Below are 27385 nucleotides of genomic sequence, written 5' to 3'. Positions count from 1 at the left end.
GGGTCTGTAGCTGATGGAAAGCTCAGCGCATGTCTGGGCTCTGCCAGGACTATCCCCAGCGACCCCCAAGGTGGCCCGGACATCTGCTACTCCCTTTTAGGGAGAGGAAGCTGAGGGGCAGGGAGAAAGTGGGGTCCCCTTGGCCTTTGGTGGGGCTGGGGGGCCGCTCGTGGCCCGGGCAGCGGCTCTACCTTGGGGCTCCCTGTAGTGGTGGCCTCTCGGGCTCACGCTTTGCCGCCTCTCCCAGTCGGGGCTCCACGGCAGTGGCCTTTGGTCCAGGAAGCAGGTGGGAGTGACCAGCGTCCTGGCCGGCTCGTCATCCCGGTCCCAGGGGCCCCCTCTGCTCCCGTCGGGCACCAGGGCCCCCGAGCAGACGCGGGCAGTGGGCACAGTGCCGGGGTCTGACACAGGGTCCCTGGGAGCATCTGGTGTCTCCGGCCTGTGCAGCTTGGCCGTGAGGATGTCGATCCGCTGCTTCAGGACATTGGCCATGGTTTCCAGTGCCTGCAGCCGGGCCTGCTTATAGCGGAAATGCAGGGGCCCCAGGGTGCCCAGGCGCTCGCTCTCCTCAGGGTCCAGGTAGATGCACATGCCTGGGCGCGGGGGGCGGGTGGTCAGGTCCTGGAGCTTCAGGGGGCCCGGGGAGGAGCGGGAGGACGTCAGCATGGGGGCACCGTCCCAGCCGTCCCGGGGGCCGCCCATCTCTAGAGTCTCAGAGCGGTTCAAGGCTCTGTTCAAACACAGGCAGAAGCTGCAGGGAGAGAAGGTGCGGAGGGTCAGGCCGCGGCGCGCTGGAGCACAGGCGTGCAGGGGTGAGCCTAGCACAGCTTCTGGGAAGGAGCGCGTCTGATGACAGTGACTCTCTGCGGCTGGAGGTGTGGCTACGGGGTCTCTAGACAAGAGCCGGCCACACAGGGCTGAGAAAGACTGAGTTCTGGGGTTTCACACTGAAAGCCTGGGCGACGAGGGAAGAAACAGATGAAGCAAAGAGTCTCGGACGCGCAGCTGTGCGCGCGGACGAACGGCAGCCAAGACCGCGGCGCCCGGGAGGGGAGCGTTGTCACAAGCCCCATATCTCATAAGGTCAATGCCCACATGTATGAGGAACGCCTGCAACTCAACAATAACAGAAACATCACTTTTCCGTAAAAAGGAAGGAATCCCGACACCAGCCACACCGCAGATGAACGAGGAGGACGTGGTCCCCAGCGAGGTCTGCGGGGCACAGAGGGACCGACCCCGAAGGATCCGCTCCCAGGAGGGCCCAGAGGAGTCAGACCACAGATGCAGGGAGGGGGAGTGGGGTGCTGGCGGCTGGGAACAGGGTTTCACAGGACAGAGTCCGGTGTTGGCAGACAACCACGTCCTGGGGACGGACGGCGGGGACAGTGCCCAGCAGTGTGAGTGCGCCGATGCCCCCAGACTGTGCACGTAAAAGCAGTGAAGACGGTGAATCCACGTTACGTGTATTTCCCTACAATTTCTCTAAAATGTGGACGGAAAAAAGAACACAAGGAGGAAGACGAAGGATCCACAGCCTTGCCTGCCGGGGAGGACCCCGGGGGGGGGCATCAGGTCAGCGCGGCCAGGAGCCCCCCTGCTGGCCTGTCTGCAGAGGAAGGGGCTGCCTGTGGGTGCGGGTCGCTCAGGTCCGGGGGCAGGAGCCTGTAAGCGCTCACTGAGCTGCACCGACCAGACATCAAGTTTAAACAGGTAAAAACCACGCAGCCTCCTGGGCTGCTCTGTGGACCGGGGCCCTGCAGGGGTGCCCTGAGCAACATGGGGGACGGACTCCTGACCCCTCCAGAGGCTGCCCAGGGAGGGGCCTTCGGAACAGCTGCCGGGGCTCCGTTAGCAAACACAATAGTCGGGGCGCCTGGGGCTCCTTCGTTTGGGCGTCTGCCGTCCGCTCAGATCATGATCCCGAGGTTCTGGGATCGAGTCTTGTCTCGGTTTCCCTGCTCAGCGCGCTCCACCCCGCCGCCCCCTCCCCTGCTCTTGCTCTCTCTCGAATAAATACAGTCTTAAAAAACAAAGTACGCACACGGAAGGGAAAACACGGAGATGGAGGCCGCGGAGCACAGAGGAAGCGGGGACCCTGCTGGGGGTGCGGGTGCGGAATGGCACGGCCCGTGAGGAAAGCCGCCGGCCGGCCCCCCAGGAATGGAACGCAGACCTCCCCCCGGAGAGGCCCGGCGAGGTCATTCCCAGGTCTGCAGCATGACACAAGACGGGCAGCCCAACAATTCATTCGCTGCCGCCGAAAGGGGGAGGCGGCCCAAACGCCCACCAGCCGGCCCACGGCCACGCCTGTGCAGCAGGTCGCACCCGGAATCTTATTTGGCCGTAGAGAAGGAACGAAGGCCCACGGCGCACTACAGCAGGTGAACCCAGAAGACATGCTCCAAGGAAGAAGCCAGACCCCAACGACCAGGTGCTGCGGGACCCCGTTCCTGGGAGCGCCCCCCACAGATGCGTCCACGGAGGCAGAACGCAGCCAGGCGGTGGGGGCAGCAGCTGCTGGGCATGCGGTTTGCTTTCAGGTGGGGTGCTGAGATGTTCTGTGAGCAGGGAGAGGGCGTGGTCCCCCAACACGGGGGGTGGCTCGATGCCCCTGCCTCGTGCACCGTGAATGGGCCATGAGATCCAGTATCCCCCATGATCATCGGCTCTGGGCAGAGGGAGCCCCACCCAGCCATGGCAGCCCATCTACCCACCTGCCCGGGGCCTCCTGGTCCCCCAGCACCATGCCGGAGGTCACCTTGCTCCATTCCAGCACAGGCGACCCCAGGCTCCCGGGAGCTTCCAGGCCCTAGAGCAGAAGGGAGCACAGTCAGAGCCCTGGCCAGGCCGGAAGACCCCAAGACCCTGTGTCTCAGCCCCACACAAGCCCTGACCTCTGGAGGCACTCAGGCTGGACCCCGTGGGGGCTCCCCCTCCAGGGCAGAGGCAGTGGGTCCCTCCCCTCCATGGCCTGGGGAAGCAGTCTCTGGGTCTGCTGGGAACCCGGAGGCTGAGCTGGCCAGCCCCACACCCCCACCGCCCCCAGCACCTACCGTGGACTGTGCACAGTGTGGGAAGAAGGTCACTATGCCGGGGGTCGTCTGGGAGACCATAGGGACAGCCTTGCCGAGGATGGCCTCCCTCTGCTTCCTGTACACGTCCTGCAGCTGCTGGTTCCTCAGCTCCAGGGCGCGCACGGCCGAGGCCTTCTCCTCCAAGGCCTGCCGCCGCCGGGCCTGAGTTTTCTGGCGCATGAACTCCCGCAGCGCCTCGGCACTATAGGGGTGGCCCAGGGCCCCCCGGGGCTTCGGGCAGGGCGGCGGCACCCGCCCCTCCTCTCTCCCAGGTGCACCTCCGGTGGGCCTCAGCCAGCTGTGCTCCATCTCCGAGGGCGGCGGGTGCGAGCCTCTGGCCTTGCCCAGGGTGCTGGTGCCCTGTGGGAAGGAGGCGCTCCAGGACCGTAGGCCACAAGGGCTCCAGGCTTTTTGGGCAGGGGTCTTCCAGTCTGCATAAGTGGCCCAGGTCCGCTGGGACCTGGAAGCCCGCCCGAGTGAGGCGCTCCCGGGCTGTTGGGGCAAAGAGGTCAGGCTCTCAGGAGGACCCCTGGGCCTCTGGAAGGAGGGGTTCCGTCCTTGGGCCGCTCCAGTCCGCTGTGTCCTGGAGGCCTGCCCAGCCAAGGCGCTCCAGGGCCGTTGAGGCAAAGAGGTCAGCTTCTCGGGGGGATCCCCGGGCCTCTGGAAGGAGGGGTTCCGTCCTTGGGCCGCTCCAGTCCGCTGTGTCCTGGAGGCCTGCCCGGCCAAGGCGCTCCAGGGTCGTTGAGGCAAAGAGGTCAGCTTCTCGGGGGGATCCCCGGGCCTCTGGAAAGAGGGGTTCCGCCCTTGGGCCGCTCCAGTCCGCTGGGGATAGGACTCCGGCCCAGCTAGGGTGCTCCAGCAATTCCCAGTGGGGAAGCTGCTGGCACGGTCTTGGGAGGAGCGCCTCCCTTTCAACCCTGCTTGAGGACTCTTCGAGAAGGAGCCCCGTACATCTGGGGTGCCCCAGGGGCCCCACTGCCTCCTCCCTGCTGCGTCCTGCAGCCACAGGTTTGACTGTCCTAGCTCTAGCCCTCCGGTGGGGTGGCGATGCCGGGCCAGCTCCAGCCCGGCCTGGATCTGCTGGCGGAGGTCTCTAAGGATAGTCAAAGCATTTTGGATGGTCATAGGCTGATCACAAGAAGCCAGATGCGGTGTGTTGGTGGACAGTGGCGGGTCATGGCAGACAGAGGCTGGGCTGGGCATCCGGGGGCAGACGGGGGAGCTCTCGGCTGCTCCGACTTTCCTGCTATCTCCTGCAAAGACAGGTGGTCACAGGTGTCCGGAGCTGTGGGGCCCCAGAAGGAGCAGAGCGAGCTCCCCGCCCAGGCACTCTTCACCCTGCTCCCAGGGAGCTCGCCCCTAGGCCCTCACACACATCGTGGGCTCAGGTGCTGCATGGGGGTGACTCAAGACTCTGCCCAGCACCCAGCACAGAGACACCCACTTGGCGGAAACAGCATGAGTGGGGGTTGGTATGTTTGCTAGAGGAACCACTGACGCTCTTATCCTGCACTCCCTATGGTGGTGGAAACACTAGACGGCTGGGGCCTGCCTCCTGGGAGCCTTTCCTTGGCTTTTTTTTTTTTAATTTATTTTTTATTTTTTTTAAAGATTTTATTTATTTATTTGACAGAGAGATCACAGGCAGAGAGAGAGAGGAGGAAGCAGGCTCCCTGCTGAGCTGAGAGCCCGATGTGGGACTCGATCCCAGGACCCTGAGATCACGACCTGAGCCGAAGGCAGAGGCTTTAACCCACTGAGCCCCCCAGGCGCCCCCTCCTTGGCTTTTAAAGATAAGGATTTCTCCAAGTCCTGATGGTGGGTTGGCAGGGCGCTCGACAGGCCGCCGGGCAAAAGCTGCTGCAACACCCAAGGCCACCTCCTCCCTGCTCCGAGCCCACCCTCCAGACGTCCTAGCAGAGCAGGGAGGGCCCAGGCGGAGAGGTACCAGCTACCTAAGTCCACGGTGGGGGACTGGTCTCTGGAGGGAGCCTTGCTCCGAAGCCTGGGGAAGGCAGGAGCGGGCCCGAGGAGGGCCCTCGCCAGGGCTGGTCCTTTCCTCCAGGCGTACACACCAACCAACTCAGAATCTTAAACAGAGAAAACGTACACACAGCGGAGTGGCTGGGACCTTCCGAAGGCGGCCGACACGAGGAGGTCTTCGGCCCCCGGAAGCCCCCGGAGACAGGTCACACACTCTCAGAGGAGCTGGGGGGAGCCTCAGCCACTCGGCCTGGCCGAGTCCCAGGATGACTCTGGATGGTGACCTGACTTCTTTGACACTCGGTCAGTGGGATAAATAAAACCCGTTCCCCTCGGCTTTGCCTGTAAAGCCAAGTAAAACCAAGGCCATGGGCCCAGGTGCCCTGCACATCCTGGGTCAATGCCGGCCCATCCCAGCAAGGGCCAGAGTCGGGAGGCGGCGCGAGGGCGAGTCTGTACGATGGCGGACCTCGCCCCTGATCGGACTACGCACGGTCTTTGCTGTGGGGCTCCACCTATGAGCATGTCCCGGCCATGGGACGAGGGGTCCCAGGGAGCAGGGACACAGATGCCCACTGCCTCTGAAGCATGAATGAGCTTTCCACAGCAGATGCTGCCACATAAGAAACGTCACTTATGAAAGCCCTACTTCATAATCCCACAGCACACACCACTGCCGGCATCAGCACCCCCATTACAGACCAGGCTGCTGGCAGAGGCCAGAGCAGTGGCCAAGCCTTAGCTATCCCCCGATACGCACACACGTGTTCACACTCACACACGGACATGCGCATGCGTACATGCACAGATAGGCACACACACACAGATGTGCACACACGTGTTTACACTCACACACAGGCATGCACACGTGTGTTCACACTCACGGAGACAAACGCAGAGACACGCACATATGCGTGTGCACAGACTTGCACACACACGCAGACGTGCGCACATGTTCACACACAGAGACATGCACATGTGCACGTGCACAGACATGCACATACGTACAGACAAGCACATGTGTGTTCACACTCACACACAGACTTGCACATGTGTGCGCACAGAAAGCACACACTCACACACACATAGGCACAGATACACATAGACACAGACACACACGCATACGCCCACATACACACACGTGCACACAGTCACACAGATACGCACACATACACAGACATGCACGCATATACATACAGACTCACAGACACACAGATGGGAACACGTGTGTTCACACACATAGACACATTGTGCTCACATACATGCACACACACACAGGCATACACACACGCACACTGCATCTCCCCCTGAGCCAGCCCTGGGCAGGAAGCTGGACTTCCCAGGCAGGAAGCTGTCCTGCCTCCCACGAAGAGGGGTATTTTTGCCAAGGAAGGGTGCCTTATAGCCCAGACCATGCAGAGACTGACCCCCGGAGCCAGGCAACCAACAGGATCCCTCCCCTACCTCCTAGACCCAGAGATAATCACAGGCCTAGAGTAGCAGGCCCCAAAAAGGGGCAGGGGCCATATCAAGCCATGCCCTTCATAGGCCACACCTGGAAGGACAACCTCGGTTACACCCTGAAGCCCAGGCCTCCAGGGCAAGACCCAAGGCTACACCACCTTGCAGTCTTGCCCTTTGTAGAGCCACATCCCTCCAGGACCTGCCCCCAAGGCCACATTCCTCCAGGGAGGGCCCTTGAGGCCACACACTCTCACACAGACCCCTGGGACACCCACAGGTAAGAGCCAGGTCCGACTCCAGCTCTGCCCGGGATAGGCTATGGGCCTTGGGGTGAGTGACTTCACTTGGTTTCCCCGTCTGCAGGACCACAAGCAGGAAAGTGGTTACTCTCACCGCAGGTGCTGGCTGGGGAGGGCGAGTCGGGGTTTTGGAAGGGACCAGTGGGGTGGGGCTCCCCAGCAAGACTCCTGCGCCCTGGCCCCGGGCACTGCTGAACTGCGCGAAATCACCACCACGGCTCCCTCTGTGGGGACACCACGCAGGGACCCCCGCCCCTGGCAAGGGGGCTGCCTGCTGGCCAGACCCCTCCCAGGCCCCTCCATCTTTGGCCGCTCACCCCCCATTAGCCCGCCAGAAGGGTCTAGGTCGATAAATGGGTCCTGATGGGCACATTTTTTCTTCTGCCGAGCAGTTTAATGGCAATTAATTTTTTTTACAAGAGGATTTTTAATCTGTGGAAATGGATGAAGTCCCCAGGTGCCCTGTCAGAGTTCCAGGGCCGACCTAATCTATGATAAAAAATGCAAAGTGAGGGGCTATAATCTGAAATTAAATATTGGGCTTCATTTTCCTTCGGCCCGGATGGATGAATATTTTATAAGTATTGCGATTTAATTTTTTGTTAACTACAGCAAATTCCTAATTCATCCAATTCCCGAGTCCTCTGGCTCCGACCTCTGACCCCAAGCTCATCTCTCCTTAGCCCAGCTGTGACTTGGTCACTGACAGCAACTAATGGTCCAGTCCGTCAGGGTGACACGTGGTTACGATGATAGATGCAGCCGTGGCACGCCCTCTGACCCCGTGTCAGGCAGAAAGCAGGTCATTTGTCAAGCAGACCGTTAAAATAAAGCAAACCACAAAGCTGAGGGGCAGGAGGAGACAACGATGCAGAAAACTGTGATATCTTGTGCCTTTTCAGTGGGCCTTCTAGAACCTTCTAGAACCTTCTGCATGGCTCCCAACGTCCCTCCCTGTCAGGTTCGAGATGGGGTTTGCCCTCCTCTCCTGTCGCCTCCTGCCCTGCTCAATAAATGTGTTTGTTCCAGCGGAAGGCGGCCGCCTGCCTCCCTCGAGGGCCCCAGAAGCCCGCGTGGAGGAGGAAGGAGGTCACGCGTCCCGCCGGAGCCAGCACTGCCCCCAGCAGAGGTGTGGGTCTGAGGGCGCGCAGCAGAGACACGGGCGCAGGGCACGGGCAGAGCGCTCACCGCCCGGCTCTCTCAGGTGAGGGGCACAGGCCTGGAACTGGCTCACCCGTGTGGGCCTCTGGGAGCCTCAGTGTCCCCATCGACAGAATGGGAGCCCACCTGCCTTGGAGGAGGGCTGTGAGGGTCACCAAGCTGATGTCCGGGGAGGGCGGCCACTCTGCACTGACCGCCCAGAGGGGCACTGCCTTTCTCGTTCCCCACACGCCACACAGGGCCCTCCTGGGGACTGCCTGGTCCGGTCCGAGGGCACGGCCCCAAGCCTACCCAGGCTGGACTGCAGGGTCCCTGCCAGATGCCGCCGCCCCACCACCCCAGCCCGGCCCCAGGGGAGAGATGCCTGAAGGAGAAATTCCTTTGCGACCTCAAGCCCGTCACCGTCCCCGCTCTTCTGTGACTCTCCTGGGACGTGGTCAGCCAACGCCACCCCTGCTTCAAGTCCCCCAGAGGGTCCGGAGACCATGGACATGATGCCAGGCCTTTCCTGCCACCAAGGGCTCAGGTGAAAGCAGGTGTTCTGGGCTTGCTGCCCGGAATCAAACCCAGACCCGGCGGGGAGGGAACGCACTCCCTCCACCAGGGCTCCCGCTGCTGAAGGCCACGGCATGGCGGCTCCGGGGATGCTGCGGAGGCAGAGCCGACACCTCGTCCCCCGGACACCTCGCAGCCGCCCACTCACACAGGCGCGTGCGGGCTATCCGTGTGTGTGAAGCATGGGGGGGTGAGCGGCTCTGCGTGCCTGGACACCTCCTCGGTCTGGGGCCGTCGCAAGGACAGCCCGCTGCTCGCTTTCACCCCATCGCCAGGAGTGGCCCTTGTGTGGGGGGACCCCTGGCACTGCGGTGATGGCCAGGGTCGGCGGTTCCCCGAGATGTGGACACCAGGACTGCCCTTCCCCCATGCCCTGAAGACCCCCCGCCCCCCCCCAAGCCCAGCCCCTGCCGATCCCACAGCAGCCCGGGCCTCTGCTGGCGGCCAGTTGTCTCAGCGCCAGAAACCTTGTACCAGAACCTTGTGCCCACCCGGTGAGCGGGGGCACGGACTTCCACCCCCAGGCCCTGCTGCAGCCCCGACGGGCAGACCTTACCTTGGTTTCTGGTGGCTCCCCGGGGGACGGGCGCTCTGGGGGTCTTCTCCCTCTTGCAAGAACTACTTTGCCTTTTGGCTTTCTCCTGGGGAACTTCGGGGGAGGAGAGAGGGAGGGAAGGTGAGCAGGGACATTCCCAGAGGCCGCCCTGCTTCTGCGCCTGTCCGGCCGGCTCCCTGGACCTGTGCCAGAGCCGGCGGCCGAGAGCAGGACCAGAGGGATACGCTTGACGGCCCGCCCCTCTCCGTGGTCTGCATGGGGTCACCCTGGGAGAGACCCCCAACCAGATTGGTCACAGATTCCAGCATGCCTGGGCCAAGAGGAGGACAGAGTGGCCTCCCAGCTGGGTCTCCCCTGCCCACCTCAGGCTGACCTACAGCCCTTATGCTGACTCGTGGGCTGTCCCGGAGCGGCGACCAGCCAGGCCGGACAGGGGCTCGGCAGGGGCAGGGGGTGAGAATGAGGGCCACAGGGGCTTTGCATGGTGGGGTCCACCTGGCTGGATAGGAGGGGACATGGAGACCCCAAGGGGGTAGAGGCAGTCCAAGTCCTGTGACAAACAGAGGCTGGCAGGAGGGCGCCAGCTGCCCGAGGGCTAGTGTGGCCACCTTTCCCCGTGCCGTTCGGCCTCAGCGTCTTTGTCCGTGGCTGGGGTACGGCTGCCTCTGCGGGGGCATGAGGAAGCCAACTGGCCAGTGCTGTGCGAGTGGGGCCAGCGGGGCTTGGGAAGAGCCTGCCCGAAGGCCTCCCCAGGCCTGGGCCGGCTCCTCCGTCCTCACTGCTCAGAACCTGCCGGCAGGAGGCGCCTCCAGCCAGCCCAGCCCATACGAAAAGCCCTAATTCTGTAGGTCCAGCGACACAGGGCCCTAGAGTCAGACCCACAGACGGGGCTGTGGCGGGGGCAGGGGACAGGTCTGCATGTGACGGGACAGAGCTCGGTCTGGGCAGAGGACCACGTCCTGGGGACGGACAGGGGGACGGTGCACAACAGTGTGAACGCGCTGTTGTCCCCGGGCTGCGCACTGAAAAGTGGTGAAGGGGTAAATCTTGATATGTGTATCTTAGCATAATTTAAACAGAAAAGACCTAGGCTCTGCCCTCTGCCTGCTTCCAGAGGGTTCTAACACGCAGAGGAAGAGACGTGACGGTCAAGAGTGGTGACCAATGACACTAGATGCTGAGGCCCCAAGTGGCCTGTGGCCAGTCCTGACCTGGGCTGAGCAGTCCCAGTGGCCTCTGGGGGGTGGGGGGTGCTTGGGGAGCTGAGGCTATTGGGGTCCCCGTGAGCAGGGGAGGAGAAGGTGGGGTGAGGGCTGTGAGCCCCAGCCGGCCTGGGCGCCTGGCATGGGGAGTGGCTGCAGCCCATGGCTGGGCCAGAGCTGGACGCTGTCCCCTTGGCTCAGACCGGCAGGACCCTTGGGCCCAGTGAGCATCTGACAGCTTAGATGTCCAGCTGGGACATCTAAGTGCATTCCAGACTCTTTAAGTGGACCTCCCTCTGGCCTCCAAGCGTGGCTCCTGTCTGCCTCTCCAACCTCACCCCTTCTATCTGTTGAGTGAAGGAGTGAGCCCAAACCTTTCCTTGGCCCCGGCCCCTTCCCACCTGCACGAAGCCTGCCTACGCACGACCAAGCACTCAGCACCTCCCAGGCCCAGGGGAGGGCTCAGCCCAGCCCTGTGGCTGGTGTGGGACTACGAGGGAAAGAAGTCATCCATTCTGTACAGGGAACCCCTGGCCCTTTGCACCTGCGCTGCCTCGCAGGGCCTGCCCGCCTTCCTGCCCTGAGGGGGAGGCAGAGGTTGGAAGCCACGTTCCAGAAAACAGCAGGCTCGGTCCAAATCTGGGCCTGGCCCTTCTCTGGCGGGGGCCTCTTTAGCGTGGTCTGAGCGGAGTCACACTAGAGCCGGTGGCGTAGACAGAGGGAAGCCGCAGGGTCCGGATGCGTCCGCCCTGACCGCCGCCAGAGGGCCCGGGAGGGGGGCTGCCAGGACGGCCAGGCGTGCAGCCCCTCACCTGAGGCCTGGCGCTGAGGGACCCCGGAGGGCCTGCTCCCCGGGCCGCGGATCGTCTTGTCTTCCACTCCGCACGGAGCCACCCTCAGGGTGCCCAAGCCTGGAGAGGAGCGAGAGGGGCACCGTGAGGGCGGGTTCCGTGCAGACCCTGCGGGGCAAGGCCCCTCGTAGCAGCCACTCATCCGCCTCCAAGCAGCACCTGCGGCGGAAGCCCGGGGCCCGAGGGCCTCCCACGGGGCCGGAGGGGTCTTCTTCGGCCTCCCCGCCTTCTTCCTGGCGTCCGGCTTGGAGGCTCTGTAGAGGTGGGAGGCACTAGACGGGGCAGAGGTGCCCAGGGAGGCGCAGCTGGCCTGCCACTGGGCCTGGGCCCGGATCCTGTCCCTCAGCAGCTCCAGCCGTGGGCTGCTCTCTCTGGGCTGCCGCCGGGGCCCCAGCACCTGGGGGGGCCTCTCCTTCCAGGGCCCGGGGGGAGACGTGCAGGGCTCGTGGCCCCCAGAGGAGCCGGAGAGGCGGCCTGATGACACCGAGCTGTCCCCATCCTTGGCCTCCTCGCCTTCTGACCACACCGGGTGGTTGCGGGCCTTCCCCCGGGGGCCTGGCTGCTCGATGTTGTCAGACCAGGCCGTGTGGGGAGCTCCCCGCAGGTCACCTGGCTGCTGGGAGGGCCCGGGCCACCTCAGGGCAGCCATGGTCTCATCCTCAGCCTCAGGGGGACAGAGCCCGGATTCCCTGGGGACAGAGAAGCAGACCACGAGTCAGGCGTGGAGACCCGGCCGTGCTGAGCAGAGGGGCATCTCAGAGCGTGCGGCCCTCCAGCCCCCGCCCTGCTCCCTCGCCCTCCTGTCTCAGGGTGCCCACAGCCGAGAAAGTTGGGGGGCTGATAAAACGCCCCCAGGCAGGGCAGTGCCATGACCTTCTCTCCGATTGCCACCTCGAGCCTTGGAGGCAGGCACGAACATCAACCCAATTCACAGAAGGGGAGACTGAGGGTCCAGTAAAGGCGTCCAGCAGGGGCACGCTGGCCCCCCAAGTCCTCCAGCCTCACGCTGACCCGGCCACCCTCCTGGGTAAGGAGGCCGTCCCTCGCCTCAGCAGCACAAACACTACCTGGCTTGGCTCCGGCCCTTCAGTTGGGGGCGGCCCAGGGTCCTGAGGAGCCAGAGGGACAGGGGCAGCATCTCTGGTTATCTTTGGGGTGGGGCTGGATCACTTCTCCTAGGCCAGCAGGCAGCGCCCCCATGACCAAGGTCGACATGGCCACCGGGCCAGGTCAAGGGCAGAGCCCAGTGAGCTTCCAGTCGCCGCCTGCCTGGGGTCGGCTGGTGCTTTCCCAGGGCCGCCCGCTGGCCTGCAGCCTGGTGTCCATCCCTGCTCAGGACGGGGTGGCCACTGCGGGCTAGAGGGCTGGCCGGCCCCGGTCCCCTGGCCCACGATGGAAACCCTCAGATAGTCGTGGAAACTGGGTGGGCATGGCGATCTGCCGGGCCCCAGGCTGGTGATGGCCTGGGGGAGCCTTCCTAACCAGCTGTCCCTCAGCAGGGTGGGAGAGAATTCTGGGTGGCCTGTGACAGCACAATTACCCCATGTCACTCAGCGACAGCAAGGCCTTTGACTCCTGCTGGGACGGTGAGCAGGCCCGCCCCTATCCTCCAGGGCACAGGAGTCTATAGCTGTGTGTGTGGCAAGTGGACTGGCCAGGACTGGGGGGCGGGCTCAGCTAGAGGGGGGCGGGGGGCAGCCATAGTGCAGGGCTGGGGGCAGAGGTAGGGCTTGACCCCAGGCTCAAGCCCAGTTCTGGGCAATGTCAACCTGGGAGCCCCGGGGAGCCAGCCCAGGACACGGCCCCAGCGGCTGGACGAGAGTCTCAGTCCTCCAGCCCGAAGCCTGCTGGGAACCACTGCCCAGGCCGCTGCCTTTGGCTCCTTGGGGCAGCTCAGGGCAAGCAGGCCCTGGCTTCTCAGTTCTCCCTGGCACACGCGCAGGGCATCCTTTGGCCCACGGACACGCTAGCTGAAGAAGTCTGAGCCCCAGGACCCCCTGGCCTGCATCCTTGGCCCTGCCCTCCTAGGGGAGCACCCCAGGCGGGTCCACCTGAAGCGGGCGTCCTGTCACCTCCTCGCCGACCCTGGCAGGGCAGTGTGCTGGGGAAGACGTGGACGCTGTCAGCTGGCTCTGAGCTCGGCATGGCCCCGAGGAGGAGAGCTGCTTCCAATCCCCGCTCTGCCCCCAGCCGGCTGAGTAACCTCGGGTGACCAGACACCCCACCCTGCCCTGCCTCTGGGTATTGTGAGCTTCTGGTGAGTTCACGCCAGCAGGAGGGCACGAAGCAGGGCGGCCCACGTCCATGAGCAGCGGGCTGGCTGAGCTGGCCACGAACGCTTCACTTCCAGGATGCCCAGAGGAAGGGGGGTCTGCCGCAGAAGAGCTCCTCATTCCAGCAGAAGGGAGAGCCTCCTTGACGCTTATCCTAAGAGCCTGTCCTCGGGAGGCAGGGATGCCTGGAGATGGTTGCCCCCAGGACAGGACAAAGGGCAGGGCTCTGAGCCCAGCGGGCCCCTGGTCGCAGAGGACATGGTCCCATGTTCAGCCACCAGCAGAAGAAAGGGAACGCCCCAGGCACAGGCCCTGCTCAGAATGTGAGGTTCTGCCCTTCTACTCCAAAACCAGCTTCTCCTGCAGTCGGGACAAGGGGCGGAAAGCGTGCACCTCAGACCACAGAGCCAGCCTTTGCACCAAGGCCCTTGACCACACCTGGTGGCCTAGACTAACGACATGGTCCCCCTGCCGATGGCCCCGCGACCACCATCCCCTCTGCCCCGTCCGCCTAGCCAAGAGTCTACCCTGCCCTGGCTGGCCTGTTCCACTGGGGACATCGCCCGGTGAGGCCAAAATGCCATGGGTCCCACCCCCATGTTTCTTCACGATGTTTGCGAGGGGCTGGTGTCACAGAGGGATGCCCCGGGGATTTGGGAAAGCAGGCCCATCCAGGAGAGCCACGTGGCCCACGCAGTTTCCTGAGAACTGCAGGGGTTACACGGGGCCTGCAGACAGCTCCTGCTACATGGGAGCTGGCAAGATCAGGGGACATCACCAGGGGGTGACCATGGTGTCCCCTATACTACTCGTAGAGGCCGGACAACCGAGGAGTCCCAGAGACAGCTCAGCCTCCGCTGATTAACAGAGAGTCTCCCCGTGCTGGACAGAAACCGCAGACCCCGAGGTCACTGCAGCCCCCTCCGGCCTCTACCGATGGACCCCGCGGTCACTGCGGCCTCCTCCGGCCTCAACTGACGGACCCCGTGGTCACTGTGGCCCCTGCGGCCTCTACTAACGAACCCCACGGTCACTGCGGCCCCTGGGGCCTGTACTGGAGGGCCACGCCCCTGCCTGGCCCTGGGGTGCCTACATCAGCTGATGTCCTGGGAGGCATCCTCCCCAGTGTCCACCTGATTTCCTAGCCCTGCTCCCTCAAGGGCAGTGGGAAAGGGTCATCCTGAGCTGTGGCGACCGGAGCCAATGTCCACGTGTTTCTGGAGATCAGCTGGTGGTCCCAGCTTCCCACGAGCAGGAGAACCATGGGTCCAGAGCAGTGGCCTCTGTGGGAAGCGGTGGGGTTGTGAACTCGGCCGCCGGTGGCCATGCTCCAGAGTCAGTAAAAGGAGAATCCAGGAACGAGTGTGTGACGGTGCACATGACCCCAGCATCGCAGCGACCCCATGAGCTGGGACCAGCCCAGAGCGCCTGCCCTGCCCCCTGCTCCACCAGCTACCCCCTTCTGGGCTGGTCCCCCGTTGGTTCCCCCGAGGCCTCTGCCTGCCCAGGACCCTCCGAGCACCGCTGGCCTGCGGTGGCACAACCGGCCCCAGTGCTCTGGCTCCTGCTGGGGTGACAGGAGCTCTGTGAGCCGGGCCACGGCCAGGACCACCAGTCGTGGTGTGGGGACCAGCAGCCACAGCCCGGGATAGGGACACCCGTTACACAGGTGGGGCCCCCATGTCTCCACCAGCCCTGAGCAGAGAGGTAGGCCCGGCTGGGGGGTCCCCCGGCTGTGGCAGGCACCCCCATCCTCACCCCCCACCTCCTTTCTGGCTCAGGACCCACCAATGCCAGCCCCACTGCGTCCTGGCGCCCACTCCTCTGGCCCCCGTGGGGACTGGGGACACTGGGGGACAGGGGCAGCTCCCGGTAAGAGCCATGGCATGTCAGGGTCCCGTGTGACTTTATCTCCCTGAGAGGTCCCACAGCCCAGGGTCGCGGCAGGGTCAGAAGTAGTGGGGTGGGGAGGGCCACAACGGTGGGCTTCTTGGCCTGAGGCTTACTGTGGAGAGCAAGGTGAGCATGCGCACGCCCTGCCCAGCACCTCAATGTCCTGGGGGCCCTGACCTCAGACCAGTGGTTCCTTTGTCAGTAGAGGGAGGGTCAGAGACACAGTGCTCACCTGGGGGGCGGCGGCCTGGGGGTGCAGACTGAAGAAAGAAAGCCCGCACACCTCTGCCCTCCCCAGCCCACCCTGGCACCTGGATGGCCAGCCCAGATCCCCACCAGTGGCCTGTCCCGTGGGGTATCTGCAAGGGGCAACTCACCAGGGCTCCTGCCCTTTGTCCCGGGGTCAGGGGGCCACCCACAGCACCCACAGCCCCTCACAGTTCAGACCACGCTGCTCTTCTGGCCCAGGCCCCTGCTGGGCTGCTCCCAGGCAAGCTGGAGGGGTGGGGCGGGGTGGGGGCCGTCCTCCAGGAGCTGGATGTGGCTTCTCACCTGCCGGTTCCCAGGGCAGCGAGCCCCAGGCTGACCAAGCAGGCTTGGGGACGGGGTCAGTGGACGTGAAGGAGAAGGGCCCACCGTGCCACGGCCCCTGGGCCCCAGGGTTTGAGAGCACAGAGAGCTTGCCGGCCACCAGAGCTGATACGGGCGTGGACGTGGCTGTGACCCCTACAGCTACCTGCTCAGACCCAGCCCCGGTACTCAGCGGTCCCTGCAACGAACACGCCCAGGCCGGCCCTGTACCCAGACTGGAGTCTCCAGCGGCCACACGCCCCACCGGCAAGTCCCCCGCCAGCAGCAGCAGCCAGGTGTGGGGGGGGGCAGGGGGGCTTCGAGGGCCAAAAGGAAGCAGTGGGAGGCTGACCCAAGCTCCGGTGGTGTCTGGGGAGACACGCAGCAACAAATCGTCTGTCCTACTAGGCCTTCTTGCACAAAAGCATACATTCCCCTGCCGGGCACACCAGACACAGATGCACACACATGCCCACTGCCCGGGTCTGCAGGGCGGGGCAGGCAGGGCGGGCTGGCCTGGCTGCCACAGGCCTCGTGCGGGAGTCTGGCCAGGGCGGTGTCCCCCGCCTCTGCCACTCACTCTGCCACAACGGCCACAGCGTCTCCGCCAGCTGCTCACAGAGGCCGAGGGACTCCTCGCAGCTGGTTGGGCCCCCAGGGCGGCAGATGCGAGGGCGGGGAGGAGGTGACACAGCCAGCGATGTGGGGAAGACGGTTGGCCGTCGGGAGGAGGGCACCATCAGGGGCGACAGATGGAAGCCCTGGTGGGCGAGGTGGGGCAGATAAACACCCTGGCCAGCCTCGAGTGGCCGGGTCGGCAGGCAGAGGGGGCCACGCGCGTGAGTGCGGTGGAGCGGAGGCTGCCCGCACGCCCACGGCCTCTCGGCTCCAGCAAACGTCCGCGGCCACACAACCAGAACCCATGACGCCACCGCCCATGGAACCTGCGGCCCGGGGGACCCTGGGGCCACCATCCACTCCTGCCACGAGGGACCCCACCGAGAGTCAGCAGGGAACTCCGCCCGCCCCCAGGCCCTGCCCCTGCCCTCGTCCCCCTGCCCCACATGCCCCCCTCAGGCTGCTGGGTCACTTGTGGAGACGGCTTGGGGCACCGCCCCGCGCCTGGGGCGTTCCCCAGGCGACCCGGGGCTCCTCCCTGAGCTGGCGAGGAAGGCATTGTCACCTTGCCCACAGTCACAACACAGAGCAGAGACCTGCCCTGGGTCCTGCGTCCTCCAGACCGGAGCAGACCGGGCACCTGGGGACTCTGAGAAGGAGCCTGTGGACACAGACACACCCCGGGGCCCAAACCATCTTCAGACGGTTCAGAGCAGTCAGCCGGGGTCCATGGGTCTCCTCCTGCCTCTGCCTCAACCAGCAACTCATGCTACTGGACGGGAACCTTCCAGCAGGAGAGGACGGCCCGATGGGCCCTGTACCCAGGGAGGTAGCTAGACAGGACCCAGGCTGGGCTGGCCTCCTCGTCAGATGATGGCCTTGCTGGGGGACCCAATGCAGAACCACCCACCAGCCCCAACCAGGGTCTGGGAGTGTATTCACCCCCTTGTACACATGGGGAAACTGAGGCACAGGTTATCAGGGGAATCTAGTGCTGGCCTTACAGCAGCACCTGAGCCCAGAGGCGGGCAGCCCCCTGGGTAGGGCTCACGGGCATTGCACTCCCAGGGGCAGCCTGGCTTTGCCTCGGAGCCCCAGACAGGGAGACCCCTCCTCAGGAAAGCAGGACAGAGAAGGATGTCTATGCTGCTCTCAGCCACCTCCGTGTAAGAAGGAAAGGCTAACAACCCCCTTCCCAACCTGCCCGTGGCCCCCACACCGTCTCCCAAGACACTGGGGCAGGCCAGGTATGGCTCAGGCAGGGCCCCCCGCCAGGGTACTCACCAGCTGTCTGCGGGGAGGGCGCAGGGCAGCGGCCGGCCCTGGCTCGAAGGCCCATCCACCGCCTGCGGGTGGAGCACAGACACCAGGACGCAGGGCACCTGTACCTGCAGGTGCGCGGGAGGTGGGGGAGGAGTCTGGAAGACCCGCCCTGATGTTGCCAGAGAAACCTGGGAGTCCATCCATGCAGGCTCCTCCTCCAGGCTGGCTTCCGGAATCTGGGGGTGGGGGGTGGGGCACAGCCTCACCTGCTGATTCAGTCCACCTGGGCAGGGGACACACACCTGGGGCCCTGTGGCTGTGGGGGCAGGGCAGGAGGCAGGTAGGGGGCGATCTCTAGTGCGGTCCAGACTGCTCCCTCTCTGCCCTCCGCCCCTGCCCCCGAGGGACCTCCAGCAGCTCCCCCCAGGCCCCCACCCCGACTTCTGGAAGTGCTGCTCAGCATCTAAGAGCCCTGTCCTGGAGGCACCATGTGCGGCTGGGGGGACTCCTGACAGCAGGGAAGGGCCCAGTGCGGGGAAATGGGAGGAGGCAGAGCCGCTGGGAAGCCCAGTGACCAAACTCAAAACCTGAGTGTCGCCTGCCTCCTTGGAGTCTTATGGCTCAGGGAGGGCTCCCCAGGGCATTCACCTTGGCAGTGGAGGGACAGGAGGGTCTTGGTGGACCCCAGCAGTGCATTCTGTGCCTGGACCTGCATGTGGGTCCTGGGGTTTGGTCATCTGGCTAAGATCTGTGCCCGTACGTGCGGCCCGTATGGCAGGTTTTCAGCAGTGGGTGCGGGTTGGTGCGCGGGGGAACCGTGCTGCCCACAGCCCTGTCAGCTCCGAACTCGCACTCCAGGGGCGCCCAGGAGTCCCTCGACGGGCGGCCTGTCTGATGGAAGTCAGGGCCCTCCCCGGACATGGTGTCTTCTCTCTGTCACGCCCAAGGGGGCCAACTCTCCAGGGAGGTTCCCCCCACCCTGCCGGTCCCTGCCACCTCCTGCCCCCAGAAGGGGGGTCTTTGCCTCCCAAACAGACTCTAGTAAAATCTCTTACCAAAAGATTTCTCTCAGTGTTCAGGAACTTCGGGTTTGGGGGCAGAGAAACTCGGAGCAGCCTGGTCTCTTACTCAGGGGGTACACCTGCCCTTCCCAGAAGCGGCATGCGGGAGCAGCCCCTCGGCCCTGGGGAGCTGCTGGGCTCTCTCCTGAAAAATCGAGGCACTTGGCCAGGACCCCTTGGCCCAGAGCTTGGCCTTCCAAGCAAGACCACACTGGAGGCAGCCGCATCCTGGGGCCCGAGGATCAGGAGGGGTTTGACCCCGCTTCCCCGACCACGCTTGGCACACTGGCTGGGCCACCTCAGCCCTCAGAGACATCTGGCACCTGGAGCGGGGCGGTGGGAGCCAGAATGGGCACACACAGGGGTTGCCCTGCTCCACTGATGTCAGAGAAACAGGGCAAGTCCTCCTGGCCCGAGGTGGCCGAGTTTTGTTACCCAGCCCGAGCAGACTGAGATACATGCCTTCTGGCATGTAAGTCTACTGTGCAGCTGGGCCCCAAGCCCAGCCGGGCCTGGCACCGAGTATGGCCATCGCGAGCTGAGTCTGGCCAGGCCTCCCACGCCCGAGGCCCAGTGGCCCTACCCAGCCCACGTGGGACAGAAGAGGCTCACCCAGAACCGTGGTCTGGGCCCCATGGCACCCTCGGCTGCGGCACCCGGCCCTCAGCCTGGCCCTCCGGCTGCAGAGCGGAGCCGGCCCAGCCTGGCAGCTGAAGGGGCAGGGTGTGCCGAGCTTGGTCACTGGGTGGGCCCCTGGGCGTCAAGCCGGCGCAGGTGTGGCAGCAAGGCGCCCTCCTTGCCGGAGGGGACAGGGCAGAAGGCTGTGAGGATAGGATGGCCTCCCAGGGGAAGGGCTCTGCACCCGGTCCCCGTGTGTGGAAGGACAGCGGCGGGTGGCCTCCCGGCTGATTAGGACCCTAAAAAGGAAGGAGTGAACGGTGCAGGAAAGGAGGTCTGGGCAGAGGCTCAGGGCGCGGGTGCAGCGCACGCGGGTCTCTCTCCCTCCATTTTCTGCCCATCAGCGAGCACCTGCCAAGGAGCGGTACGAAGCCACTTAGACCCCGCCCGGCCCTGCCGGTTGGGGTCACCAGCTGCCTTGGTGCTGGCCCGAGGGGCGCGGGCCACACTGACAGAGACGGACGGAGGCCACCCGTGTGCCCAGCACCATGAGCTCTTAGGGGCCAAAGTTGGTCCAGCTTTCCCTGCCTCCAAATGCCCAGCCTGCCAGCACTCGGGGCGGCACGGGGCCCCAGAGCTTGGCCACCGGGCAGCTCTCTTGGGCCTCCTTGTTCCGGAAGGGCAGGAGGGGGTCCTCGCAGAAGGGGGTCTCAGGGCACGGGTTGGCCTGCTCTGCCCACGGGGCCTCAGCCGACACCACCCCCTGGGGTTATAGGCACGTCTGACCCGTGACACGGCTCCCACTTTCATCAGAGTGCATGAGGGGGTGGCCCCAACTGAGGACACAGCCACAGCAAGGAGAACACAGCCGGGTGTGCCCCCGGGCCCGACTCTGAGAGGGGAGGGTGCCTCGCTCAGGATCTCCCTGCGGGCTGCGTCCCCAGCAGGAAGGACAGCAGGGCCTGGGGACCCAGGGGTGGGATCAAGTCTCACTCAGCCAGAGCCCAGCAGGCCTGGCCACCTGGTGTAGGCCCCTGACCCACATCGTGCACCCCAAACTCTGCCTTGGCCTCCCTGTCTGGAGAAACTGACCTGCAGCAGGTGGGGCCTAGGTCAAACCGGTCACTCTGAGGGATGGCGGGCTGCACACTCCAAACCTTTGGGGCTGGCCAGACCCTGAGAAGACCCCTCCGCTCTCTTGCTTGGGGGGTGGAGCCAGAGGCAGGGAGGTCTGTAAGCACCCCCATTCCCTGGCTCTCTGCCTCTGCGGCGTGGGGCACTTGGTCCCAACCTCCAGCTGTGGGGGGTCACCTTTGGAATCCAGTTCCCCCCTGGCACCTGAGGGCCGGCCCCCAGCTACTTGCCTCCCTCTTAGGTCCTCTGTGTCTTTATGAGCTTGTAACTTAACAAAGAAACTCATTACAGTCATTTTAATGGGGCTTCCAAGGGGCCAAAAGCAAACGCACACGGCTGGTTTGTCCCCAGTGGGTCCCTAATTGCCCAGTCAGCCTGGCTCTGAGCTCTGACCAGTCCTGCAGGGAAAGGAGGGAGCCTGGAAGCCTGGGGTCCTGTGTCCGGGGACGGAGGGGCCAGACCTGCCTCTCCTTCCTTCCTCTGCTCCCTTCCCCGGGTGTTCCAGGCCAGACCCTTGGGAAATGTCCGTGCCCCCATCTCAGGAGGCTTGCGGTTTGGAGGACCAGAATGGTGGGGTTCCAGAGGCTTTGGGGCCTGGGGACTCCCTAGGGCCTGGCGTGGACGCCTGCTGTGCTGCGCTAGGTGACAGCACCCCACCCCTGCCATGTGCTTCAGTCGTTCCCCCCAGATGGGTTAGGGCCCCTGGTGCGGGGGTCCCACACCAAGGGGAAAGTGAAAACCGTGATGGGAACCCAGGGCCCCGCGTCTCCCTCCCTCTTCCTCTCCCACGGAGCCCACCGGGTGATTTGGAAATGAGGGAAAGGACTCGCTGTCCTTCCTTCGGGGCAGCACGGGAGAATGAGCTCTGAAAAGAACCCCACCCTGAGGCCACAGAGGGCTGGAGAGGAGGAAGCCTGGCTGAGCTTCTGGCAGAACCCGTGGGAGGAGGGGCTCTAGGATGCAGGGTTTCCATGGCAACCATAGCTGCGGGGAACCACAGGGCAGAGGCTCAGGGAACAGACCCCATGTGGGCGAGGGTGAGGGTCAGGTGGGGGCGGGCAAGAGGTGTGGCCCCTTCTCCTGCTTTCCTAGGCCCCTCTCTGCTGCTGGACCGAGAGCCAGACCTTGCGGGGGGACCCCACGGAGGCAGGCAGCTCCTCTTCGCTGCCTTCCTTGCGGCCAGGTCCAGGTGTAGGTCTCGTCAACACGGGGAAGGGGCACTGCGTGCTTCCTGAGATCTCCTATGCCGGTTGCCCTGGGGAGCTGGCCACGTCCTCGCTCGGCCCCAAGTCCTGTGCCCCCCATAGCTCCCCACCCTGCTTCCTGTGCCCGCCGCTGCCTGCCCTGAGTCCCCGTTCTCACTGTGCCCAGGCCACGGGCCCCCTGAGCACCCCGCGGTCCTCCCACCCTGCCCCGGGCCGTTGGAACATGTCCCTCTAGCCTGCCTGGCCACCTGAGGCCTGAGTGGGGGTGACCGCATGTGAGGGCAGAGACAGGGCAGGAACCGGGGTTCTTTTTCTGTGACACCTGGAGGTAGGTGGGGCCTTCAGGGAGTCTGGCTCCCACAGACGCAGGTGCACGTTGGGGGGGGGGCCCGCGAGAGGGAGGGGGTCCCACGGAACCAAGCCTCCTCCTGATGTGACATGTGGCTCCCAGGTGGTAGGCACCCAGCACTGGAGGGCCGAGCCTGGGGGAGGGAGGGAGGGGAGGTGGGTGCTGAGGGCGGAGGCCCCTCCTGCGGGACGCGGGGCCCTGGGGATTCCTCTCATTCCAGCCAGGGCTCCAGACCCCTTACTAGCAGGCCGACCCAGTCCCTCAGCCTCTGGTGGCCCCAGACACGCCCAGTCCCCCCCCACCCCCCCTTGCTGCGTGAGAAGGACCCCGCTGCCTCTGCCCAGACCTCCAGGCCAGGCGGGAAGGGTCAGGCCGGGGAGGTGGGAGCAAGTCTCCTGGTGACAGCCGTCCCTTGCAGAGCGTGTGGTGTGTTCTAGGCCTGTGCCAAGGGCTCCCCAGCAGCCCATCACTCTCCAGGCTTGTGTTTGGGAGAGGAGAGAGACCCAGGGGAAGGCTGGGGCCCAAGCTTGTGAGCTGCTGCGCTGGGCCGGGCCTGCTTCCCCGCCTGTCCCCTGCTCCGGGGGGGGGGCGACATCAGCACGGGCCTGTGGTGTCCCAAGCTGCACACTGTCCCTGCATTCTAGACAGGCGGGGTCCCCACGGTCAGAGGTTTTCTCTCGCGTGACGGCTCTGTTCCGGGAGCCGCTCCCACCCCCAGGACCCCGGGTGTTCCACTTCCCCAGGACAAGGGGGAAAGGTGTGGTGAGGGCCTGGTCAAGGAGCCGCGGCGTACCCACGGACGAATGTCACAGAGCCCTGCCCCCAGTCACGTCTGCGCAGACCTCTTTGTGAGGCCTGGGTAGAGCTCGTGAGCTAATGGTACCCGGCAAGAAGGCCACAAAACCACGTGACCTGAGTCACACAGCAGCTGTTGTAAGGAAGCACTGGGAAGTGAGGGGAGCGGGGGTCCCCCAAAGACACCCACCTGGTGTCAATGTGACCCAGTTTGGAAAAAAGGTCTTTGCAGGCGTACTTAAGTGAAGGACTTCAGGATGAGACCGTCCTGGGGTCGGCGGCGCTGCGTCCGATGGCCTGTCCCTCCACAGAAGGGGACAGGCCCTCTGAGGACGGAGCGGAGGTGGGGATGCCTGGAGCCCTGGAGGCTGGGACAGGCAGCGAGGACACTCCCCCGGAGCCTCAGGAGGGAGTGCGGCCCCGGGACACCTGGACTCTGCCGGAGCCGAGAGAGAGCAACGTTGTTCTCAGCCAGTCGGCGTGCCTCGTGGGCACACCAGCCCCAGAGAAACCACAGAGGGCTTCGCCCCATGTCCACGGAGCCTGGCGGGTGCTCACAGCGCCTCACCCACTGTCCTGTCACATCACCACCCTAGGGCCGCCGGGACAGGTGCCAAAGGGGCAGGGAGCTTGGCCAAGGTTGAGGGGCCAAAGGGCTGGGGGTGGCTTTTAGCCCCGGCGGCACTCCTGGAATGGGAAACTGGTCAGGGAACCCCTGAAAGGGGAAAACCCGCTGCCTTTTTTGTCTGCCATCGAGGGCTTCCTCGGGTCGGTTGGGGTGGGACGTCTCCCCTCCACTCACACACACCATCATGGGAACCCGGAGCCCCCAGACTCTGCTGCAAGGGTCAGCCCTCCCTTTCTCTCCGTGTCTCCGTCTCTGTCTCTGTGTCTCTCTCTCTCTCCATGTCCCTGCATCTGCCAGGCCCGGGCTGGGGACACAGATGGGTCGGGCATCACTGAGGCTGAGCCGCACAGACTGACCTGCCCTCGCCGCCAGGCGAATGTGTCCCGCCTCCCGCGGCTCCAGGGGCGTGAACAGCCGGCCAGCCAGGGCCACAGGAATGCCGCGTGGCCGGCTGTCGTGGATGTCTGTCGTGGATGTCGTGGGTGGGTGGCCTCCCTCGGACCTCCAGCTATTTCCTGGGCACGCGGTCCCGGGGGTAGGCAGATAGACCGTTTCCTGCCAGCTCCCCGCGGCCCGTGCCCGTGCAGCCGCACACCCGCCTGACAGACCCCACTCTCTAAGGACTTTTGAAGGGCCCCAGGAGAGAGGAAATGGCTGCGGGGTGACCCATGAGGGGTCTCGGGACCACGGGAGCAGGCACTCGCCCGGCAACTGTGTGGGACAGTAAGGTCCTTCTCGTCGGGAACACAGTACACCTGAGTGATCTGCTCTGGCCATGCTCCAGCTCCCACTGGGCCCTGCGGGAACAGCCTTGCTGCAGAGGTGGGAGCGGAAGGCGGTGGGGGGGGGGGGGTTGGTCTGGGAGACCACAGGCGAGGAGCAGCCACCCTGGCCACAGGAACATCCCCATCACCCCCGGCCTCAGCCAACACCCAGGGGGCCTCGGGGGCCGCACACCCTGCTAAAGCCTGTATGCCCGTCTGCCCGCCTTCGGATCCTCCAGGCAGCCTGGACACCCTCCACCGGCCTGGCCTTCATCCCGGGCCCTTGGGGAGCCTGGAGAGCCCACCAGGTCTCCCCACTTCCAGGGGCTCAGAAAGAACCCTGCAACCATCCACCATCATCTCCCGCCAGGCATGTCCTGGGGACAGATGCAGAGGACAGATCCAGGAAGGGGTGAGGCAGGAGACCAGGGTGTGATGCCGTCCGTGCCCCTGCAGCCCAGTCACCTTGGCCCAGTCGGGAGACCCGGGACGCCACCGCTCTGTGTGCTCGCCTGTACAACAGGAGGGTGTACCGGTGAGGCAGGGTGCCAGAAAGGCTGAGTGGTGAAGGGCAGGGCAGGCACGTGGCAGTGCCCTCGAAGGGAGGGAGCACCGTGGCTGACGCGTGCTGACAGGAACGCCCGGGCCCTCCGGATGCCGTGTGTCAGCCCTCAAGACCGGGTGCCTCCCAGACCGGGGTCAGCGTTGCTGCCTGTGCCGACCCCTCACGTTCCGCTCAGGGATGTGTCTGGGCAGGAAATTACTTTCCTTCCCTCTAACGCTCCTTTGGGAATGAGGCCCATTAGGGATGGATGGCTGGATGGATGGCTGGATGGATGGAGGGCATGTGCTTACGGCCTCCCGTGGGAGCGCTCTGGCTGGCTGGGGCACCTGGCATCATGAAGTGGGGAGGCAGTTACAAGGCAGAATGTAAAGACGTGCTCCCCCGTCTCTGGGGAGGCTGGGCAGGGTGAGCAGAGCCGATGGAGCTCCAGGAGCTCCTCCCGGCCCAGACCTGTCACCCAGGAGCCCCCTGCTCTCCGTGGACCAGTGATGTGCTTCGTCTCACAGGTGGGGGGCCGTGTAGGCAATGCACACTGGCCTGTCGCCTGGTGGCAGCCCTCATCACAGGCCATCTCCCTGCACGGGTTCTCTGGGCAGGAGAGAGGAGTCAGGTCCAGCCAGGACCACCATCGGGGCCCAGCGGGGACCAGGCCCAACCGCGCAGGCAGAGTGATCCCAGTGCCGGTGCTCCTCAAGCTCTCAGCGCACCACGGACAGTGAGGAGCAGCATCCACGCCCCCATGGGCCTTCACGGTCCCTGCAGGAGCGAGCCACTGAACCCTATTCCCGTGGCAGAACTGGGGCTCAGAGAAGGACAGCTTGTGGCAGCTGACCCGGTGCAGGGGACGGGGGCAGTCCTGCCTGGCCTGGCAGCCTGAGCTGTGGACCAGCTCACCGCACAGCACCCCTAGAGGGTCCCAGCTCCCCCAGGAAGCTCTGATATAAAGCAGCGACTCTCCCAGCCCAGGGGCCCTGGCTCCCCAGTCTGCCTGTTTCCAGGAAGAAAAACAAGGTGCCTTCCCCGCAGCGACCGCTATGGTGGCCGCACATTTCTCCCCCATTCTGCCATTCACATCCCGTCGCTCTGAGGGTCTTCTTGGCACCAGGCCCCCCCGGCTGTAGACCCAGGGGACCCACAGGAGCTAGCAGCTGCAGCCTCCTGGGAACGCTGAGCTCCGGTCTGGCAGAGGTGGGGCCCCAGCCTCAGAGTGATGCCCGCTCGGGAGGCACCCCAAGGACGCAGGCCTGGGGCTGTAGCAGATAAGGGTGGTGGCTCCGCCCACAGCCCCCCCACCCCCCAGCCAGCAGCCTGGCCCCAGCCAGGGAGCGAGACCTTGCCCAGCTCCTGTGGTCACGGGGGAGGGCGAGTGGGATGAGCTGCCAGGCTGCCAAGGCTTCGGGCACAGATGGTTCTCATTCCCGCTGCCTCTCTTCCGTAGGAAAAACAAACTAGCCCCGGGCCAACAGGCTCTTTTCTATCTTCTGTTTAGTTTTGTTGCCGTTGGCCTCTGCCTGTGGGCTGAGGGTCCCGCCGGAGGCCCTGGCATTTCCCTGACCTCAGGGCAGCTCTCCTGGGAAAGTGGCCGCTTCCTGCTCCCAGAGCTGTTGCTGTCCCGTTGGGCCTCAGCCACTCTTCCAGGGTCCGGAGTCCCCTGGCTGCACCAGGAAAGCTGGGACTGAGAACCGCAGGACAGAACCAGGTGAGACCCAGGTGTGCCCAAGGGGCCTTCTGCGTGCCCACACCCCCTCCCCCCAGGCGCTGCCCTGGGGAAAGGCCCCGAAAGCCCTGCAGAGCCCAGAGTGGGAGGCCGCAGGGTAAGGTGTAAGGTGTCAGCAGGCCCGGCTCGCAGGCACCCACAGAGGCCCCGCGGGGACACAGGAGGGCGGTGGCAGTGGGGGGCCTGGGCGCAGCGTCCCTGCACTCACATTTCACAAGTGAGACCATGGTCCCGAGGCTGAGGCCCAGGCGGTGATCCCAGGTTTGGGGAGTAAGAAACAGCAGGGTGAGGGGCTCCCGGGGCCAGGCCACACAGGTCGCGGTGAGTGCAGATCCCAGGCCCCCTCCGGAGGACCAGGGGAGTCAGACAGGGGCTTGGAGCAGTGTTTCCCATCAGCTTCCCGGCTGTCTCTAAGGCAGGCAGAGGGTCACCCCAGGGCCAGCACCCACTGCCAGTTGAGACGGGGGTGGGCATGTTGGAGCTGGACATGAGGGAGGCAGGGGACTAGCAAGGGGGGCTGGCCGCCTGCCAAATAAAGGCAAGGAGGCCTCAAACGCCCTCCGCGTGGGGGTGGGGAAGCCGGCAGGGCTGCACGGACACCCAGGCGCGCCTCGGGTCCCAGAAGAAGAGCCCAGAGCCAGGCCCCTGCCCCCGTGCCCCCCTAGCCCCGAGCTGGGGAGAGAGGGGGTCCTGGGGGGCAGAGGCTCTGGCTCAAAGGCCCCGCCCCCTCCCCCGGGGCCGCGCGCGCGGGGAGGGACCCGCGGCTCCGTCCGCGCCCCCTCCC

At 65.0% G+C, this 27385-nt stretch overlaps 1 protein-coding gene across 6 annotated transcripts in view; it reads right to left on the bottom strand.

Annotated features, from left to right (window-relative positions):
* The window catches only part of CCDC187 (coiled-coil domain containing 187), a 41453-nt gene extending 23545 nt beyond the window's left edge, over positions 1-17908 (bottom strand). For 3 of the 6 annotated variants that reach the window (XM_059142301.1, XM_059142305.1, XM_059142302.1), the window contains exons 1-8: positions 11967-12209; positions 11308-11837; positions 11110-11208; positions 9096-9188; positions 5033-5167; positions 3057-4330; positions 2718-2812; positions 192-751 (exon numbers count right to left, since the gene is read on the bottom strand). In XM_059142301.1, coding sequence (XP_058998284.1) covers positions 192-751; positions 2718-2812; positions 3057-4330; positions 5033-5167; positions 9096-9188; positions 11110-11208; positions 11308-11837; positions 11967-12067 — 2887 coding nt within the window. In that variant the 5' untranslated portion in view covers positions 12068-12209. The other 3 variants (XM_059142304.1, XM_059142307.1, XM_059142306.1) reach the window with 3 other exon arrangements.
* Between the last annotated feature and the right edge of the window lie 9477 nt (positions 17909-27385).

The sequence above is a fragment of the Mustela lutreola genome, chromosome 12, assembly GCF_030435805.1.
Source record: "Mustela lutreola isolate mMusLut2 chromosome 12, mMusLut2.pri, whole genome shotgun sequence".
NCBI classification, from domain to species: Eukaryota; Metazoa; Chordata; class Mammalia; order Carnivora; family Mustelidae; genus Mustela; species Mustela lutreola.
The sequence above is the reverse complement of the archived record's forward strand: the minus strand, read 5'-3'. Positions and strand labels throughout refer to the sequence as shown.